A 21516-nucleotide genomic window follows, 5' to 3' on the forward strand; every position below is an offset into this window, starting at 1 on the left:
ACAGCACCTGACTGCGTTCTGTGTATTCATCTGAAATATAGTATGTGCGTCTTCTGACATAGTCTGACAAAAAAGAACTGTGACAAGTCATCGTACAATATGGTACGTGGCTCCCTGATAAATTAAATCTTACTTCTGGAACGTTCTACCAGATCGGGAATTAATTTCGGTGTACCAGACTACCAAAAGGTTAACAGACATGAACCTTTGTTTTTTTTTACCTGTCACCCCATTGTTTGATGCAACTGATCAAATACTCAGTCACTTTCTTGACATTATCCAAATTTCCATGGCAACAGCTGAGCAGCAGGGGGAGCCGTGAGCGGATGAGGGTGCCTGTGACATCTTCAGCAGACTTCTTGGCATGCGACCCATTGCGGTTTTTCGCTTCGGACTCTGAAAGAATGATATCCACCAGGCTGATGAGCTCCGCCTTCTTCAAGCGCAGGACGTACTCCTCTGTGTGTTTCTACAAGGCAAAGTACACACATGGTAGCTACAAACCCAAATCAGACAACAATGATGCACGCCAGTGAAACATGACTTTGATACATTGCTGGGTGGGCAGAAAGGAAGGCTGTTTGTGGGAGCTTGCTGTGCGCAAATTGGCTGTCACGTTTCCTATGTTACACCAGTGATTACACTTCAAAAGCACTTTGGACATTGAGGTTGTGAAAGGTGCTATATAAATGCAAGTTCTTTCTTTTCTTTCAAAACTTCAAAGTAAAACTTTTCTTTTTGTTTGAAAATCTGCACCCTGCTCCTCAATGGATTAGCGCATAAATCCACTGTGTGCTTTGGGGCTGACAGGCACAGGCAAGGGGAGTATCAGGGTTGATCCTTGATCAATGCAGACCTTAGCTGGGGCTTCACTTCAGGTTCTATGAACGGCCCGAGTACTCCAAGTGAGAGAGGGTCGGGTGAGGACAGGCATGGAGAGTGGGAACCGCACATGCCACAGTACAATAGACGATTTTCCACCATTCAATTTGGTGACGGTCTTGTTTGTAATTAAGTGCTACCTCCTGAGGCGGGGGTACCGCCTCGCAAACCGGTTTCATTCCCTGCTGCCAGTGATACCTGTGTGTGTTCCAGTGTTGCTGCAGCATATTGCAGAACTGGTTCCACTGGAGGCTGCTTCCAGGTTAAGTCCAGCATCAGCTAGCAATAGGAACATAAGAACAGGAGTAGGCCATTCAGCCCCTCGAGCCTGTTCCGCCTTTCAATTAGATCACGGCTGATCTGTATCTTAGCTCCATTTACCCACCTTGGTTCCATATCCCTTAAGACCCTTACCTAACAAAAATCTAACGATCTCAGATTTGAAATCTAGAGCCTCAACAGCTTTTTGGGGGAAGAGAGTTCCAGATTTCCACTATCCCTTGTGTGACATCACCCCTGAGCGGCCTACCTCTAATTTTAAGATTGTGATGGTCTGAGATCATTCCATGGACTGTATAAAGTCGGCAGGACATGTTTTTCTACTTCCACAGATTTAATCCAGACCGCTCAAGAGAACGGACCCGGCAATCTGGAAAATCCCTGTGAATTTATGTCCCTCACAAGCCAGTGCTCTTCCCAAATTCACTGTGTCGATGGCCTGCACACAGTTACTGGGTGTTCTTCTATCCCATCCGATTCCAAATCCTACCTGTGGGGTTCTTTGGTCACGTCCTTGCCAGATTCTCGGAATGTGTGCACAGGCCCAGAGAAAATCCAGAGATGCGGTCGGGTCAAGCCTGCAATTAGAAGAAGGGAATTAGGTAGTGAAAGAGCAGACAGACAGAAAAAAAGAAACAGAAAGAAAGTCTGTGTGTGTGTGTGTGTGTGTGTGTGTGTGCGCGCATATATTTTAGTTTTTCTAAATGAACAAGCAAAACTTCAAACTGATGAAATAAGACCCCCGTTTAACTACTTGAAGTGTCACCACTGTTGTTCAGTGAGCCAAGCTCTCCTTTTACCTGTCTGCCCAGTCTCGTAGGCCTGAGCTCTTGGTTTGTGCCTGCAGGTACGACTCACCTGAGCTCCCCGTGCTTACTCAGCAGAATGTTGATGCACCGATGTAGTGTGGTCCAGTTTGACTGGTGGGTGAGAACAGCCAGAAGGTAAGGTCGGAACGAAAGCGGCTGTGATCCTTGCTGACCCGTCATCTGGAGACAAGGCAGAACTCAGTCAGATTAACACGAGGGCCCAAAGACTAAGGAAGCCTCTCACCCTGGGCATCTAACCACACAAAGATACTATTGAACAATGTCACGATTTTAAACTTCTACAGTTTTATTCATTCATCCTAATCCTATCATCCTGACAAATCAATTTCTAAATTAGCCCAAGTGCACACAAACTGTTGGGCAATGTTATCAAATATACACAGCAACAGGGGAACAGGAGGAGGCCATTCAGACCCTCGAGCCTGCTCTACCATTCAATCAGATCGTGGCTGATCTGTAGCTCAACTCCATTTACCCACCTTTGCTCCATATCTTTTGATATCTTTACCCAACAAAAATCTATATATTTCAGTCATGAAAGCTTCAATAGTCCCAGCATCCACAGCCTTCTGGGGGAACAGAGTTCCAAATTTCTGCTACCCTTTGTGTGAAAAAGTCCTTCCTGTTTTCCCACCTAAATGGCCTAGCTCTAATTTTAAGGTTATGTCCCTTCGTTCTTGATTTCCCGTCAGAGGAAATAGTTTCTCTGCATCTACCCTTTCGAATCCAAATTGCACACAATTCAGCAATGAATTAGTCATCTCACTCTTGCTCTCTTTATACTTACAGAATAAAAGAACAAGCATTTACATAGCATGTCTCTCAGAACTATCCCAAAGTGCTTCACATAGGATGAATTTGTTTATTTAGTTTTTTTTAAGTTAGCCGGAGGCTGCCAGTATTGTAGAATCTGACTCTGTTCTACTGCATGGCAGAATCCACAGCACTGGAGTAACAGAAGAACGACACACGTACACACTGGTGCTTGTTCACAAGTCACAGTTTGCAACTTTTTTTTTGGCCACTGGCCAACATACGGAAGAGGTGCATCATTGGCATTGAGTGGGCAGCCTGAGCACTCAGTCCACCGACGGCTGGAAAAGGTGAAAGTCTCTCTGGAGCCACTGGCGAAATTCGTTCCTTGGGCACTGGCAACAACCACCTGGGTTTTGGCTCCTCTCCTCCTCCGGAGATAGGGGGAGGAGCTGCGCCCTCTTTCATTTCACAGCACTGCCACTGAAGTCAGGGCGCTGTCAGCCGGCTGTAAAATAAGTTGGGGGGGGGGGGGCGAGGGAGAAGGCCACAAAGGTGACCAGACCGTGCCGGGGTGGAGAGGGGAGAGAAAGAGAATGGAAGCATCACGCCGGAGACCCTCTTTCTCCGCAGCAAGGCGGGTTGCTGCAGGAAGCTTTACTCTGCGTCTAGCTTGCCCCTATGCTGAACAGAAGAAAGCTCAATGCTGACGCTGGGCTCCAAAAATAAATGGGAAAACAGGCTCGATTCCCCAGCACCAACTTCCTTCGGTTTGATGATCGCAAAAATTCCCAACAGGCTTGGAGCAGTGGGAGCTGAATTAATGCACACAACTGAAGCTGAAACACTCCAGGGTTAACGACTCTGCTGATGTTAATTTAGTTAATTAGGCATGGCGACCTACTCCTTGGTGTATGATGCAGTATTTACTTGATTTTCCCTGGTAACTCATTAGTCTTTACCTTATGGCTGGCAAACAGGAGCCTCTGCTGTTGGTCAGGGCAGCAGGAAATGACCTCCGGGTCCAGGAGTTCAGACCAATCAATAAGCAGCCCTGCCGTTGATACGGGCTTCATGCTCTCCGCACTGTGTAAACCAAGAGAGAAGCAGAGCTAGTGATGAGATGCAGGCTAACGAGGAGGTAGGAGGAGGATTTTAAAAATGGGGGGGGGGGGGGGGGGGGGGGGGGGGGGGCGGGGTTCTAGATAACGTGATTCCCACAACCTTGCAGCAATGGCCAACGCTTTCACTCGTGAATCAAGCAAACTGATCTACAAATAAAAACAAAAAATGCTGGAAACACTCAGCAGGTCAGGCAGCATCTGGGGAGAGAGAAACAAGAGTTAACGTTTCAGGTCGATGACCGTTCATCAGAACTGGAAGAAGTTAGAAATTTAACCATTATTAAGCAAGTACAGAGCCAGGGAAAGGTGGGGTCGGGGGGGAAGAACATAGGGGAAGGTCTGTGATAGGGTGGAGGGCAGGAGTGATTAGATGACAAAAGGAGGTAGTAATGGGACAGGTAAAGAAACAAAAACAGATTGATCCAGTGGCAGTGTAAACGGCAACAGCAGAACCATTACCAGCACCTGCTGTCTGCGAAAACGGGAGCGGTGGTTATAATTTTTAAAAAATTTGTTCGTGAGATGAGGGCGTGGCTGGCGAGGCCGGCATTTATTGCCCATCCCTAATTGCCCTTGAGAAGGTGCTGGTGAGCCGCCTTCTTGAACCGCTGCAGTCCGTGTGGTGAAGGTTTTCCCACAGTGCTGTTAGGAAGGGAATTCCAGGATTTTGACCCAGCGATGATGAAGGAACAGTGATATGGTGTGTGACTTGGAGGGGAACGTGCAGGTGGTGTTGTTCCCATGCGCCTGCTGCTCTTGTCCTTCTAGGTGGTAGAGGTCGCGGGTTTGGGAGGTGCTTTTGAAGAAGCCTTGGCGAGTTGCTGCAATGCATCCTGTGGATGGTACACACTGCAGCCACTGTGCGCCGGTGGTGAAGGGAGTGAATGTTTAGGGTGGTGGATGGGGTGCCAATCAAGCGGGCTGCTTTGTCCTGGATGGTGTCGAGCTTCTTGAGTGTTGTTGGAGCTGCACTCATCCAGGCAAGTGGAGAGTATTCCGTCACACTCCTGACTTGTGCCTTGTAGATGGTGGAAAGGCTTTGGGGAGTCAGGAGGTGAGTCACTCGCCGCAAAATACCCAGCCTCTGACCTGCTCTTGTAGCCACAGTATTTATATGGCTGGTCCAGTTACGTTTCTGGTCAATGGTGACCCCCAGGATGTTGATGGTGGTGGACTCGGCGATGGTAATGCCGTTGAATGTCAAGGGGAGGTAGTTAGACTCTCTCTTGTTGGAGGTGGTCATTGCCTGGCACTTGTCTGGCGCAAATATTACTTGCCACTTATAAGCCCAAGCCTGGATGTTGTCCAGGTCTTGCTCCATGTGGGCTCGGACTGCTTCATTATCTGAAGGGTTGCGAATGGAACTGAACACTGTGCAATCATCAGCGAACATCCCCATTTCTGACCTTATGATGGAGGGAAGGTCATTGATGAAGCAGCTGAAGATGGTTGGGTCTAGGACACTGTCTTGAGGAACTCCTGCAGCAATGTCCTGGGGCTGAGATGATTGGCCACCAACAACCACTACCATCTTCCTTTGTGCTGGGTATGACTCCAGCCACTGGAGAGATTTCCCCCTGATTCCCATTGACTTCAATTTTACTAGGGCTCCTTGGTGCCACACTCGGTCAAATGCTGCCTTGATGTCAAGGGCAGTCACTCTCACCTCACCTCTGGAATTCAGCTCTTTTGTCCATGTTTGGGCCAAGGCTGTAATGAGGTCTGGAGCCGAGTGGTCCTGGCGGAACCCAAACTGAGCATCGGTGAGCAGGTTATTGGTAAGTGCCGCTTGATAGCACTAAAGTTGTTGAACTCAATGTTGAGGCCAAAAGGTTGTAAAGTGACTAATCGAAAGATGAGGTGCTGTTCCTCAAGCCTGCGTAGAGCTACAAGGTGGGGCGTCGTGTTCCTATGTCCACAAGGAATCAAAGCTTCCGAAACAAAATGAATTGAATAGCTGGAAATCTAAACTTAAAACAAAAGACTGGAGATGGCAGTATGTGGAAGACAAAGGCAGGTCAACGATTGGGATGGGGCACCATCAGTTTTAATGGATGGTGCCCAGCTGAAATGTGTCCATCTCCTACAGCTGCTGGTGGACCTCCTGTGCATAAGAACGTAAGAAATAGGAGCAGGAGTAGGCCATACTGCCCCTCGAGCCTGCTCCGTCAGACAATAAGATCATGGCTGATCTTCAACCTCAACTCCACTTTCCCACCCGATCCCCATATCCCTTGATTCCCCTAGAGTCCAAAAATCTATCCATCTCAGCCTTGAATATATTCAATGACTCAGCATCCACAGCCCTCTGGGATACAGAATTCCAAAGATTCACAACCCTCTGCGTGAAGAAATTCCTCCCCATCTCAGTCTTAAATGACCGACCACTTATCCTGAGACTATGCCTCCTAGTTCTAGACTCTCCAGCCAGGGGATAACGCGTCTCATAGTATCTACCTTGTCAAGCCCTCTAAGAATTTTATATGTTTCAATGAGATCACCTCTTATTCTTCTAAACTCCAGGGAGTATAGACCCATTCTACTCAATCTCTCCTCATGGGACAACCATCTCATCCCAGGAATCAATCTGGTGAACCTTCACTGCACCACCTCCAAGGCAAGTATATCCTTCCTTCGATAAGGAAACCAAAACTGTATGCAGTACTCCAGGTGAGGTCTCACCAAAGCCCTGTGCAATTGCAGCAAGACTTCCTTACTCTTGTACTCCAACCCCCTTGCAATAAAGGCCAACATGCCATTTGCCGTCCTAATTGCTTGCTGTACCTGCATTTTTGTGTTTTTTTACGAGGACACCCAAGTCTCTCTGAATACCAACATTTAATAGTTACTCACCACTTAAAAAATATTATGTTTTTCAATCCTTCCTACCAGTGAATAACCTCACATTTCCCCACATTATACTCCATCTGCCACTTTCTTGCCCACTCACTTAACCTGTTTATATCCCTTTGCAGACTCTTTGTGTCCTCCTCACAGCTTACTTTCCCACCTAGCTTTGTATCGTCAGCAAACTTGGATACATTACACTCGGTCCCTTAATCTAAGTCATTAATATAGATTGTAAATAGCTGAGGCCCCAGCACTGATCCTTGCGGCACCCCACTAGTTACAGCCTGCCAACCTGAAAATTACCCGTTTATCCCCACTCTCTTTTTTATCTTTTTACTTCTGAAGCTGGATATTGTGGGCCGTGTGCTCAAAGCTAGAGATTTGGCAATTTTCTCGGCTGATCTCCCTCAGGTTGGAAGGGGCAGCAGTGCTTTTGAGCTGAGTCGATCTCTCTTTCAGCTGAAGGAAGGGGCACTCGAATCTTCGACTCTCAGTGCCAGCAGCTCGAGGACCAAGTTTGTGACCAAGACTTGACCTGAAGAAGGGACACTGTCGTCTGTGGCTGTCAGCTCATGAAAGGCTCACTGGAGTCAACGACCTGCACTGCCACCTTGAGGTAGGGACACCAGAGACTGCAATCCAAACCATTAGCTTGAGGACAGGAGGCTGGAGCTGGCAAACTGCACAATCGTCTTGTAATAGATGTCAAATGACTGCTAGTTTAATGCCTGCGCCAGCCGACCCTCAATGCCCCAAGAATAAGCTGCATCCTCCTATTTCACACAGTGCTTGCCGGACACCTCCCGTTCCAACGGTTACCTGCTAAACATCCTCTGCCACTTACAGTTGTAAGCTTTGTTTCCACCTCCTGCAGTGGACCTTTGCCCACAGTCCCCCCACCTTTGTCCCACATCGTTCCTCCGAAGCTACCTGTCACCGTCAATCTCCATCTTTACAGCTGACTCTTCTCCTTCCTGTTGAAGAAGCGTGGTTATTAGGGCAACAGGATCTGTCCCAGCCTGATTTACGCCTGTTTCTGTGCCAGCAGAGAGGACGAGGGTCAGAAGTTCCTCCAGGTAGGGAGACCGCATCTCCATTAAACCCTTTATCACTGTGGGACCAAGAGAATTTTTAGTGAGGTAATGTTCTTTGAGCAGAAATCCAAAAAAAAACAGAAAGAAAATACTCTTAAAAGGTTTAACAGCATACAATACGTTCAATTATAATTGAAGAAAATAAACCATAACTCGTGTTAGGCAGTAGATAAGAGCACTAAGCCTATTTAAAGACAGTTCTGATCATGTATTTTCAGTATTTTTCTGCCTACACAGCAAACAAAAATAGAAATGAAAGACAAATGGCTCCTCCCAAACAGCCTGGTGGTTAAATGCATCACCCAGTGTGCTACAGACCCACAGAGACCAGGCAAAATTGCTCCAGGTACTTATCACCCATTGCAAAATTGTTTGACTGTAAATTTACTTTTCATTATTTTATACTTGCATTTTTTGGCCTACTCGCATTTCCTCCAATAAAGCAACATTCTAGATTTATACAGATCTAATATTATATATGCGCAGCAACAAGACCTCTCTCTACACTGTAGCAATTGGACATTTTAACCTTTTCTCAAAGCTCATCCCTCTTTACATCTGCTTTTCTCTGCACCTTCTTTAACAGATTGCACATCAAACAAATGTGATCTGACCAGCTTGTTGCACAGCCTCAGCACAACCTCAGGCAGCTTGCATTCTGCTTTTAAGACAGTACATTCCAATCTTTTGTTAGCTTTTTTAAAAAAAAGTTGCCTTCCACATTGTTGAGACATGGACAGTGAAAAGTACACTTTTACTCCAAAGTCTCTTCCCGAGTCTCACTGTGTTAATTCGACTCAGTTGTGCAGCTAAGTTGAGTAGAATTATTGTGCATTCGATTTAGTTAACAGCCTGACTGGCGATAACTCACATCTTGATCTAGTTCTAGGGAGCTATCAGGACAGTATTTATAGGTCAGAAGGAGTGGAACCTTTAAGAACTAATGACCAGAATATGACTCACTCTGTGGTTGTTACTACACTAGTAATCCAGAATGCACCTGGATTGAAGCATTTAAGGGGAAGCTTGGATAAGCACGAGGGAGAAACAAATAGAAGGGTATGCTGATAGGGTTAGATAAAGAGGGGTGGGAGGAGACTCGTGTGGAGCATAAATACCGGCATAGACCAGCTGGGTCTATATAAGTCTATGTCAGTTCAAATCTCACCTTGGCATTGAGAATTTAAATTCAGTTTGTAAAAATCTGGAAATAAAAAGCTGGTATCAGTAAATGTGACCATGAAGCTGTCGGATTGTCATAAAAACCCAACAGGTTCACTAATGCCCTTTAGGGAAAGAAATCTGCCGTCCTTATCTGGTCTGGGCCTATATGTGACTCCAGTCTCACACCAACGTGGTTGGCTCTGAAGTGGCCTAGCAAACCACTCCATTGTTCATACAAATAGAAGGGTATGCTGGGCCAAGTGCAGGCAATTGGGACTAGCTTAGTGGTATAAACTGGGCGACATGGACATGTTGGGCCGAAGGGCCTGGTTCCATGTTGTAACTTCTATGATTCTATGATTAAAAGACGCAAATGATCCCACGGCACTATTTCAAAGAAGAGCAGGGGAGTTCTTCTGCTGTCTTGGCCAATATTTATTCCTCAACCAGTATCACTAAAACAAATTATTTGGTCATTATCACAATGCTGTTTGTGGGAGCTTGCTGTGCGCAAATTGGCTGCCATGTTTCCTACATTACAGTGAGTACACTTCAAAAGTACTTCATTGGTTGTGAAGAGCTTTGGGACATCCTGAAGTCGTGAAAGGCGCTATATAAATTCAAGATCGATCTTTTTTTCATGTGAAACCAGTTAACTGAGCACAGATCAGAGACGCTTCTGACCTGTAAAGCTCAGTTCTACACACTTATCATCCGTTCTTACTTTTTAATAATTTAGCTGCTATTGACCCAGAACTTGTTTATTTCCATCCAGTTACTAATTCGGAACCGAATAGGATGTGTTTGGGGTGCGTTTATATAATTCCGTACCTCTTCCCTTCAACTCTGGCTCCACATTGCACTTCTCTCCAGCTTTCAGAGTTGATATTATTCCTTGCACCGCCGAATCGATCAGCTCCTGGTCCTGCCGATAGGTCAGTTGTTCCGCCAGGTGCAGAAAGCCAGCTCTTACTGAGGAAACAATGAATTTATTAAAAGGCAACTCCCATTATGTATTCTGAGCTGCATAACGTCTGACACCATAACACTACAAGTAACAAGAGGGAGTTACAAGCTGTGGTCTAACCTCTGTGGTACAGTGAGTGCTTTACTCTTGTTTATGCAATCAGCTGAAGCCCTCGATTAGGCTGGGCTTGTAACATACACATAACCTCGGAATTATACCTGATAGGGTTAGATGAAGTAAGGTGGGAGGAGGTTCTTGTGGAGCATAAACGCCAGCATAGACCAGTTGGGCTGAATGGCCTGTTTCTGTGCTGTACATTCTATGTAATCCCAATTATTGGTTGGAAATAAGGCCCCTACAAACTTGATATAATGACGCTGTGATTTTAGTCATTCACTATAAATGTCATCCCCGATCAGTGACCAACAACTGCACTGAGGGGCACAAAAAGACACAAGCTCAAAATAAAACCTGATAAATGTTACAGTATAGGTTACAAAAAGTAACAGACATCCTGAGGATGCATTTTAAAATAACAATCCGAGGGATTACATGTCAGTTCGGAACCACTCGAAATTTGCACTACTGGCAAGACAGCATCTGAATTTTTCAAATAGCTTGAGCTAATCCATTATTCCCTTATTTAACGTGCCTTCTGATGAACTCCCCAGTTGGCTTATTGGGTTTAAAGCACCACCTGGTGCAGCACTGAGCCACTTGGGCCAGAGAGCTTCAGGTGCGTTTCCCACTCTGTTCGGAGTTAATTGATCTCAGCTGGGGGGGGGTGTGGCGGGGAGCAGTGCTACATCTAACCTCAGTGCTTTTGGGCTTGGGGGGAGGGAGGAATGAGAAAAAAAGAAAGAAAGAAAGAAAGGAGAGAGAGAGAGAGAGAGAGAGAGAGAGAGAAAAAGGAAAATCAGCCACTGTTCCAGCTCCTGGCTATTTATCCAATAGCTCCTGCTAGAGAAGTGCGCATGGTGGAACATCAAGTGAGGACGGGATCGAGTCTCTCTCCCCAACCACACCCCTCCCCCACCTTGGTAGAATGGCCAAACAATGCTAGGTGTCTGGGCTCACACGTACATGGCCACGTGGGTGACGTACTGGAGCGCTGCCTGAACTTTCGGAACTGTACACTAGTGTTAAGGGATCGAGAGCAAGTGAGGGACCCATTTTGTAAGTAAGGAATCAATAGTGCACCAAGCCTCTAAGATTATAAATCTGCAGAACTTTGCTGACAGTCTTCACAGAAGTCACAAACAGCCTGATCTCGAGGTTAAATAACACAATGAGTACATTTAGATCTGAACTTTCTCACAATTCATGTATACTTAGATACTGACCTATCTGCAGCGTAGCCGTGCTTTGCTTAACCTAAACACCAGCAATTTATGCTGGGACCACGGATGACAGGTGTTTAGAGAGCCTAGAACTTCTTGATGGTACGAGCTGGTGCAAAGTGCATAAAGGTCATAGAATGTGATGTAGTTAGAAAGATATAAAAAGGGACGGGATTGTAACGCGAATTGGAAGAAAAAATAAAGACTTGCATTTAAATAGCGCCTTTCATGGCCTCAGGAGTCCCAAAGCACTTTACAGCCAATGAAGTACTTTTGAAGTGTAGTCACTGTTGCAGTGTAGGAAACGCAGCAGCCAATTTGTGCACAGCAAGATCCACAAACAGCACTGTGATAACTACTAGATAATCTGTTTTTAGTGCTGTTGGTTGAGGGATAAATATTGACCAGGACACCGGGGAGAACTCCACTGCTCTTCAAATAGTGGCCGGGGGGTCTTTTACATCTATCTGAGAGGGCAGATGGGGCCTCGAGTTTAACTGCACCTCCGACAACAGTCGGAGCACTCCCTCAGGACTGCACTGGGAATGTCAGCCTGAATTTTGTGCTCAAGTCTGTGGAATGGGACTTGACTCAGACGCGAGAGAGATACCCACTGAGCCACGGCTGACACTGAAAATTCAGAGAGCTGAGCTCAACGACTGTAACGTGTGATCTTTTGCAGCAAAGCATTGCTGTGTGTCCCGGGACGTTGTCTGTGAGAACGTTCATTTAACCGTTAATAAACTTGTAAGTGTTTGACTCTGGTGTTTGGAACTCTCGTTCCCAGTACATAAACAAGGACTGCAGCCGCTGTCTAACCATACACTTGCACGAGCCAAGCCTTCAGGAGAGGGGATTGGGGGGGAAATTTAAACAATTTTTGTTAAAAAGTTCTTGGTACAGACGTCAAATTCTCAGGACTACATTAAGTCTACAGCACAGAAACAGGTCATAAGGCCCAACTAGCCTATGCCAGCATGTATGCTCCACACGAGCCACCTCCCTCCCTACTTCATCGAACCCTATCAGCTTACCCTTCTATTCCTAGCTCCCTCGTGTGCTTATCTAGCTTCCCCTTAAATGCATCTAAAAGACTGAACAATCACATTGGGCTATTGCAACTGGACTCACAGGGTGCACGGAGAACAGAAAGGGGCTGATTTCAGCAGATTGTATTTTGAGCCCAATTAATTCTAAAGGAGGGTCCATGCGTGGTGTAAAACCAGTGTCACATGAGAGCAGCAGCTAACCCGCCAGGACCTGGGACCAGCCTCCATCACCGGTCAACGTCGCTAATTGGCAAATTTCACATTCAGTTTTACTAATTGTTGTGTCATTGGGTGTGCGAGGCTGACAGAAAACAGAGAGTTAGTTGGCAGCCCCCAGCTGGCTGTTTAAGAGAGAGCGGGTTGTGCAGAATACTGATTATTTTTTAAAATTCTCCTGGGATGAGGGAAATGAGAAAGGTGAAATTCTTTCTTATTAAGTCATTTCTGTCCCCTTCCCTGGTCTGGGTCACACCGTGCGTCATGGCTACAGGGAGAGCAGGTGGGCAATCTCCGCTCTTCCTGCTGCAGATGCTACTCTGAAACAAGTTGCCAGAAGATGGGCGAGGGCTGTCCCTCCTTCTAACGTTCCCTTTTTCTTGAAAGGGGCTCCTCCATGGAGACCCGGGCAAGACGAGGTGTTCAGCGGGGCAATGGTGCTAGTGCGGGGGGTGTGCAGAAGTACGTATCAGAAATAGAACATAGCTCGTAGACTGGACAACTTCAATTAACAAGTCAGAGAACCAGTCAGCTGTGGCTCAGTGGGCAGCACTCTTGCCTCAGAGTCAGAAGGTTGTGGGTTAAAGTCCTGCTCCAGAGACTTGAGCACAAAATTTAGGCTGACACTCCAGTGCAGTACTGAGGGAGTGCTGCACTGTCGGAGGTGTCACCTTTTGGATGAGGCATTAAACTGAGGCCCCGTCTGCCCTCTCAGGTGGACTTAAAAGGTCCCATCGCACTCTTTCGAAGAAAAGCAGGGGAGTTCTCCCTGGTGTCCCGGCCAATATTTATTCCTCAACCAACATCACTAAAAACAGATTATCTGGTCATTTACACATTGCTTTTTGTGGGATCTTGCTGTGCGCAAATTGGCTGCTGCGTTTCCTACATTATAAACAGTGACTACACTTCAAAACTACTCCATTGGCTGTAAAGCACTTTGGGACGTCCTGAGGCCGGGAAAGGCGCTGCATTAATACAAGTTCTTTCTTTTCTTCTTCTGTTCTTATTATTGAAAAACCTAGGCAAAGGGTCTAAGCCCATACTGCTGGGCACTGCCAGGGTTGAAAGTCAAGGCAAATTAAGTGTTAGTTAGGCAACGCCCAGCTTGAGCTTTATAAGGCAGTAAAAATGTAGATTAGCCAGTCACACGGTCAGGCAACACGCGGAGATGATACAGTACCGTCGCCCATTCCGTGCTTCATTGAGTACTGAGCAGCCAAGGACTTCAGTAGCGCTCGGAGCGGTCCCTCCTCCACTGCTGGATTCTCTAACCACGTCCGCACCTGCATCACCACGTTGTAGAACAGGGACACAGCCGCAGCATCCTGCGGCAAGCTTCTCTGTCAATGGGACAAAACCAGCTGTCAGCATTCGCGAAGTCCAGGCGCAGACAAACAAACAAATAAAAAAAATGCATTAAATCACAGCCTACTTATTTGCATAAAAACACTCATCCTTAGGTACAAAAGGAGGCAGAGAGAGAGAGAGTGTGTGCGTGTGTCCGTGCGTCCGGATTGGTAAACCCAGTGGCACTGCCCATCTCAACTGCCTTGTGTTGGAAAGCACACCCAGGCGAACTTTGGTAATTGCAGCATCGAGCTTGCCCGTGATCCCCCTCCCCGCTTCAATAGCCAGTTCGCACTCACTGCCCGGGCTGACGCGCAGACAACGGCTGCTCGAGCAAAGACCACCGGCACTCACAGAACTGTACCGCAGGGTAAGTCGATGGCTAAGAAAGGATGGGGAAAAAGAATTGGAGAGGGGAAAAAAAAGTTCCCTGGAGCCTAGCTATCCATGTGGGCCTGTACCGCAGCACATTTACATATTACTGCACTGCACTAAATGCCAAGACTCTACTGAGTTCGGTGGCAGAAAAAACAGAACTTTAAGTTTGCTGACTGATCTACTGGAGGCTTCACACTCTCTTGGGGGCTGGAGTAACTTTCTTCTGCAAAAGAGAAAAAAAAAACGCAGTTTACAGCCCCAAGTTGCCCATCGCTGTTGAGATTAGCAGCAGCAGTTCTCCAATGTCTATTTCTGAGGATACAATCAGGTGATTGACCTCCTCAGCTAGCTGCAATTTGTGTTGACTACTAAGTAGCATTGTGCTAGGGGGACGTGGGAAGGGGGTGGGGGGTGTGGGAAATGGGAGGGGTGGGGGAGGGGGGGAAAAGACGTGGGAAGGAGGGGGACGTTGGGGGGGGGGGGTGGGGAAGAAAACGTTGGAAGGGGCAGAAGTAACTGGAAATAAACAACAGCAACTTGCCTTTATATAGCGCCTTTAATGTAGTAAAAACGTACCAAGGCGCTTCACAGGAGCGATTATTAAACAAAATTTGACACTGAGCCACATAAGGAGATATTAGGACAGGTGACCAAAAGTTTGGTCAAAGAGGTAGGTTTTAAGAAGCGTCTTAAAGAACCGAAGAGAGGTAAAGAGATGGAGAGGTGGAGAGCTTTAGGGAGTGAATTCCAGAGCTTAGGGCCGAGGCAGCTGAAGTCACGGCCGCCAATGATGGAGTGATGAAAATCGGGGATGCGCAAGAGGCCAGAATTGGAGGAGCGCAGAGATCTCAAAGGGTTGTAGGGCTGGAGGAGGTTACAGAGATAGGGAGGGGCGAGGAAATGGAGGGATTTGAAAACAAGGATGAGAATTTTAAAAATCGAGGTGTTCCTGGACCAGGAGCCAATGTAGGTCAGCGAGCACAGGGGTGATGGGTGAACAGGACTTGGCGCGAGTTCGGATACAGGCAGCAGAGTTTTGGATGAGCTCAAGTTTATGGAGGGTGGAAGATGGGAGGCTGGATGGGAGAGAATTGGAATAGTTGTTAAGTCTGGAGGTAACAAAGGCATGGATGAGGGTTTAAGCAGCAGATGAGCTGAGGCAGGGGCAGAGACGAGCGACGTAATGGAGGGCGAAGTAGGGGGTCTTGGTGATGGAGAGGATATAGGGTCGGAAGCTCATCTCAAGGTCAAATAGTAAGCCAAGGTTGTGAATGGTCTGGTTCAGCCTCAGACAATGGCCAGGGAGAGGGGGGCTAGGGAATGCAGTTTGTGGTGGGGACCAAAGACAATGGCTTCGGTCTTCCCAATATTTGTTGCAAGAAATTTTTGCTTAGCCAGTACTGACTGTCGGACAAGCAGTGTGACAAATGAGAGACAGTGGAGGGGTCGAGAGAGGTGGTGGTGAGGTAGAGGTTGGTGTCGTCAGCGTACATGTGAAATCTGACATGTTTTCGGATGATGTTGCCGAGGGGCAGCATGTAGATGAGAAAAAGGAGGGGGCCAAGGATAGATCCTTGGGGGACTCCAGAGGTAACAGTGCGGGAGCAGGAAGAGAAGCCATTGTGCGGGTGATTCTTTGGCTACAACTGGATTTATAAGAATGGAACCAGGCAAGCGCAGTCCCACCCAGCTGGACGACAGAGGAGAGGATGGTGTGGTCAACCATGTCAAAGGCTGCAGACAGGATAGTTTAACACAGTCACAGTCACGTAGGATGTCATTTGTGACTTTGATAAGGGCTGTTTCAGTACAGTGGCAGGGATGGAAAACTGATTGGGGGGATTCAAACATGGAGTTACGAGAAAGATGGACACGGATTTGGGAGGCGACAACCCGTTCAAAGACTTTGGACAGGAAAGGGAGGGTGGAGATGGGGTGGTAGTTTGCAAGGACAGGGGGGTCAAGGGTGGTTTTTTTTGAGTGGGGGATGATGACAGCAGATTTGACGGGGAGGGAGACTGTACCTGAGAGGGAACCGTTAACAATATCAGCTAACATGGGGGCCAGGAAGGGAAGTTGGATGGTCAGCAATTTAGTAGGAATAGTGTCGAGGGAGCAGGTGGTGGGTCTCATGGTCAAGATGAGCTCGGAGAGGGCATGAGGGGAAATAGGAGAGAAACTGGAGAAAGATGCGAGTTCAGGGCTTGGGCAGGGGGGACCGTAGGGGAAGTTTGTCTTGGTGGGTAGGGAAGGGAGGGAGGCGGCAGAGGCAGCTGAACGGATGGTCTCAATCTTAGTGACAGAAGAAGTCCATGAGCTCCTTGAAACAAAATATTTGTTATTTAACAATAGATTTGCAAACTTCAATCTCCAGAACTTTGAGGGGATCCCAGAGGTTCCTAGATAGTTGTTAGTTTTATCTAAATGATTGTACTGTTTTCATGTGGGTCTTTCAGAAGTTGGGGAGGGTCTCTGGGAATTTGGCAGGAATCTCAGACACTGAAAAATTTGAAAATCACTGATTTAAGACTCCATTCCATCGCTATGAAAAGTCGAGAAAGAACACTTCTGTAAAACATACAATAACCTTTCCATACAATTAGTAAGCACAAAAACTATAAAACTGTTTCTTTCACCTGATTCATGTATAGCCCACTCCATCATGGACCCCACCGTACGTAGACACTTACTGAGGGAGAGCCTCAAACACTCTCCAAACCCAAATGGTAATCAAGCAAAACTCCAAAGCATCAAACTACCCAATCTTCTGCTAAAGTGAACAATTTGCCTGGATCAACTCGGTCAATTCTTTTCATAATCTAGAAAACTTCAACCAGGTCGCCTCAAAGTCAATTCTATGCCGAAGAAAAATAAGCCAAACTTCATTAATCTTCCCTCATAAATTCATGATACTAAAACTGAAAACACTGGGACACCCACATCAACACAGCCACAGGCCTTAACAACAGCCCTGTACGTAAAGAAAGACACACCCTCACCAATACATGCTCACACAAAACATACATCCACTGGTGGGAGGGCTGGTAACCAGAGGACACAGATTTAAGATAATTGCCAAAAGAACCAGAGAGAGAGGAGATGAGGAGACTTTTTTTTTAAGCAGCGAGTTGTTATGATCTGGAATGTGCTGCCTGAAAGGGTGGTGGAAGCAGATTCAATAGTAACTTTCAATTGAATATATACTTGAAAAGGAAAAATTTGTAGGGCTGTGGGAATGAGCGGGGGAGTGGAACTAATTGGACAGCTCTTTCAAAGAGCCAGCACAGGCACGATGGGCCAAATGGCCTCTTTCAATGCTGTAAGATTTTATGAGTCTATACATATATATACTGAACTTATACACAGTGATTTATCACCCTTAAACACACAAATATGTTAATATGGATAAATACTCGGCTCATACATACAGTTACACGTCATCGTGCTCACACTCCTACAGTCTGCCACAAACATAGATACAAGTACCTGCACACAACAGTACCTGATACTGATAGAGTTGCCTCATTAAAGGACAGGAGATGACATAATTCCTGTGCATCGACAAAACAAACGCACCACTGTGCGGAGAGTTCAGCAGTGCGGAGATAGCCTGAAGCAGTCGATTGGCAATTCCCTTCTCCTCCATCTTTCCCTGGTGAACTTGGCGCAGCTCCTGGGCTAGAGTGTGCTGCAGCGTCAGCGAGATTGAGCGGGTGTTCGAGCTTTTCCACCTCGGGTCAGGGTTCATGGGGAAAAGCTGAAAGGAAGAAGATCCTCGTTAGCATACTGACGGGCGGGAAAAGGTCAGCTGCTCCATCAAGCCTGCCCCACACACCACGATGGCCGGAGCATCGTGGCTAGGCACTTCCTCACTCCTCCTCCCCCACAGCCATCTAATCTCCTGGGAGAGGCAAAAAAGGGAGAGAGAAAAAGCCAGGGCCAATAAGGGGAAAAATACCCTGGAAAATTCCTCTCCGACCCCGAGGCGATCAAAACCAGTCCAGGAGATCACAGTTAGTGGAAGCACGTTACGTTTCGGCGATACTATTACCGTATGTGAAGGGAAAACATTTTCTTAGGTCTGTACCTGAAGGAACAGCCCAGCCAGATCTTCATCGGCCCCAATAACGGGTATCTGTGTCGGCCTTCGAATGCGGACAGGACATTGCGGAGCTGTGTGGCTTGAGCTCTGTCTGTTGAGGTCTGCATTTTCTGGGAAAAAATATTAGAAATCTACATTTTAATAATCCAACACAGTCATTTCAAAACACGTCAAGCAAAACGAGAGGCTTTCCCATTGAAGTGAACAGAGAGAAAGTTTTGAAAAGAGCTCCATCTGCTGGCTAGATTAGTAAATGATACGGTAAAGAGCCAGAAAATACAAGAAAGAGCCAGGTTCGATCCCCAGACTGTGCCGAGTTAGCTGACGTCCGCTGGGATCTCAGGAGCTGTCCCACAGACTGGCCTCAGGCCACTGTGGTGAAAACTTGACTCCTGGTTACTGTCTGTCGAAACCCCTCCCCCGGTCACTGACCCCCCCCCCCCCCCCCCCCCAACCCCGTCACTGTCCGTCGAGCCCTCATCCCGGTCACCGTCAACCCCCCGCCCCCGGTCATTGTCTGTCGAGCCCCCACCCCCGGTCACTGTCTGTCGAGCCTCCCACCCGCCCCGGTCACTGTCCGTCGAGCCCCACCCCAATCATTGTCTGTCGAGCCCCCATTCTGGTCATTGTCCATCGAGCACTGTCTGTCGAGCTCCCCCCACCCCCCCGGCACTGTCTGTCGAGCCCCCCACCCGCCCCGGTCACTGTCCGTCGAGCACTGTCTGTCGAGCTCCCCCCACCCCCCCCGCCACTGTCTGTCGAGCTCCCCCCACCCCCCCGGCACTGTCTGTCGAGCCCCCCACCCGCCCCGGTCACTGTCCGTCGAGCACTGTCTGTCGAGCTCCCCCCACCCCCCCGCCACTGTCTGTCGAGCTCCCCCCACCCCCCCGGCACTGTCTGTCGAGCCCCCCACCCGCCCCGGTCACTGTCCGTCGAGCACTGTCTGTCGAGCTCCCTCCAACCCCCGGCACTGTCTGTCGAGCCCCCCACCCCCCCGCCACTGTCTGTCGAGCTCCCCCCACCCCCCCGGCACTGTCTGTCGAGCCCCCCACCCCCCCGGCACTGTCTGTCGAGCCCCTGATGTTTAATCTGATAGAAGTACTATGAATGGAATAAGTTAACCCTGGATCCACAAACACTGCAGAGGCAAGAAAGTGAGGAGATATTTTTCAGATGGTGAAGATGGAGTCGTCTTACAGAAACTCTCAGCAGGGCACTGAACGTGAAAACGATGAAGAACTCAGACTGCCACAGTTACCTCTGTTTGGGGGCAGGGTGGCAGTGAGAAGCGTGTGGAAGGTATGTCCACCAGTCGCTCCTCTCTCATGCTGCACTTCCACCAGGTGAGCCATATAGTCTACAGCCAGAAAGACAAGATAATTAGAACGTGCTTGCACAAACCTCACGTAACTAGTCTAAGAAATACTGGTGGCCAAGCAGCTTTATGTGAGTCATTATATGTAGGGGATTGTAATCTGGGTACAATTGGCAACAGGACACTTTGAGGTACTCGGTTGATATTTTATCACACATTACATGGCGACTGGACTTCTTTCCCCACCCCCCTCCCAATTTCCTTCTCTTCCCCTCTCACTGACTACTCGCTGGGATAATGAAAGAAAGAAAGAAAGAAAGACTTGCATTTATATAACGCCTTTCACTACCTCAGGACGTTCCAAAGAGCTTTACAGCCAAGTACTTTTGAAGTGTAGTCGCCATTGTAATGTAGGAAATGCGGCAGCCACTTTACTCACAACAAGGTCCCACAAAGAGATAATGACCAGATAATCCTGTTTTAGTGGTGTTGGTTGAGGGATGAATATTGGCTAGAATACGGGGGAGATTCCCCCCCTGCTCTTCTTCAAAATAGTGGCCATGGGATCTTTTATGTCCACCTGAGAGTGCAGACGGCCTTGGTTTAACGTCTCATCCAAAAGACAGTACCTCCAACAGTGCAGCACTCCCTCAATACTGCACTGGGACTTTCGGCCTAGATTTTGGGCTCAAGTCTCTGGAGTGGGACTTGAACCCACAACCTTCTGACTCAGAGGCGAGAGTGCTACCCACTGAACCACAGCTGACACCAATGTTCCAGGATACTGTTCCACAGGCTTTAGATTCCTTTCCAACACCGCACCCATGTAGCTGCTATTTATGTGTGAGCCTCAACAGTGAGGATATTCAACCACAGGGCATCACAGCTGGACTAAATTCTGTCCTTGGCCTGTGTCTACATATGCATACTTCCAGAGGTCACCAAATACCAACAAGGAGTGGGAACCTGACCGATTTACAACTCTCTAATCCAGGGCGATGGAGCCGATGGTAGCACCCATACCACTGTGAGATCAGCTAACTCAGCACTACTGCTTATAGGACTTGCGATTTTCCTGATCTGTGGGGCTCAGTAACTCACTGGATAAACTCACAGCTATCGGGGAAGCTTGACACAGATTTACGGTAAAATCCATGGGGGGAAAATGAGGAGAAATTTTTTTAATGCAGCGAGTTGTTATGATCTGGAATGCACTGCCTGAAAGGGCAGTGGAAGCAGATTCAATAGTAACTTTCAAAAGGGAACTGGATAAGTATTTCAAAAGGAAAAAATTTGCAGGGTTTTGGGGAACGAGCGGGGGAGTGAAACTAATCGGATAGCCCTTTCAAAGTGATGGCACAAGCATGATATGCCAATGGCCTCCTTCTGTGCTGTATGATTCTCTAATAAGGAGCCTTTGATATGGCAAAGTGCTCATTTCCTTCACCCTCCTTCCCCTTTAAGCCTGCAGTCACAGAGATGGTACAGTGGCTGCTACTGTCAAGCAGAGAAGGCTCCTCAGGGATTTTGGTCTGCATGCAGGTATTCAAAACCTATAAACATGTGGCTCTCCCAGGTTTCATTATCTGAATTTCATAATACGTTACCCAAATTAAAAAATGTCTGCCTTATTTTTAAAAACCATAATTATCATTTTCTGAAATCACCAGACCAGCACAAGTCTATTGCCAAAAAAAAAATAATCACTGGAAAATTTGCTCCCTTGAAAACTAGGAGGCGAGTGTGAAACTCAGTCTGAAAATTGGAACAAACATAAATAAATAAAACAAGCGCAAGTCACTTAACGCTGGATAAGCAGTGAA

General features: G+C 47.4%; 1 protein-coding gene across 2 annotated transcripts in view; it reads right to left on the bottom strand.

The window, feature by feature from the left end:
• The window catches only part of ints1 (integrator complex subunit 1), a 96503-nt gene that overhangs the window by 18797 nt on the left and 56190 nt on the right, over positions 1 to 21516 (bottom strand). For both annotated transcript variants that reach the window (XM_068002934.1, XM_068002933.1), the window contains exons 29-38: positions 19637 to 19735; positions 18364 to 18488; positions 17779 to 18033; positions 13732 to 13891; positions 9808 to 9948; positions 7649 to 7829; positions 3707 to 3830; positions 2020 to 2150; positions 1652 to 1739; positions 222 to 469 (exon numbers count right to left, since the gene is read on the bottom strand). In XM_068002934.1, the coding sequence (XP_067859035.1) occupies positions 222 to 469; positions 1652 to 1739; positions 2020 to 2150; positions 3707 to 3830; positions 7649 to 7829; positions 9808 to 9948; positions 13732 to 13891; positions 17779 to 18033; positions 18364 to 18488; positions 19637 to 19735 (1552 nt within the window). The remainder of the gene's footprint in view (positions 1 to 221; positions 470 to 1651; positions 1740 to 2019; positions 2151 to 3706; positions 3831 to 7648; positions 7830 to 9807; positions 9949 to 13731; positions 13892 to 17778; positions 18034 to 18363; positions 18489 to 19636; positions 19736 to 21516) is intronic.

Source organism: Heptranchias perlo, chromosome 22 (assembly GCF_035084215.1).
Source record: "Heptranchias perlo isolate sHepPer1 chromosome 22, sHepPer1.hap1, whole genome shotgun sequence".
Taxonomy (NCBI): Eukaryota; Metazoa; Chordata; class Chondrichthyes; order Hexanchiformes; family Hexanchidae; genus Heptranchias; species Heptranchias perlo.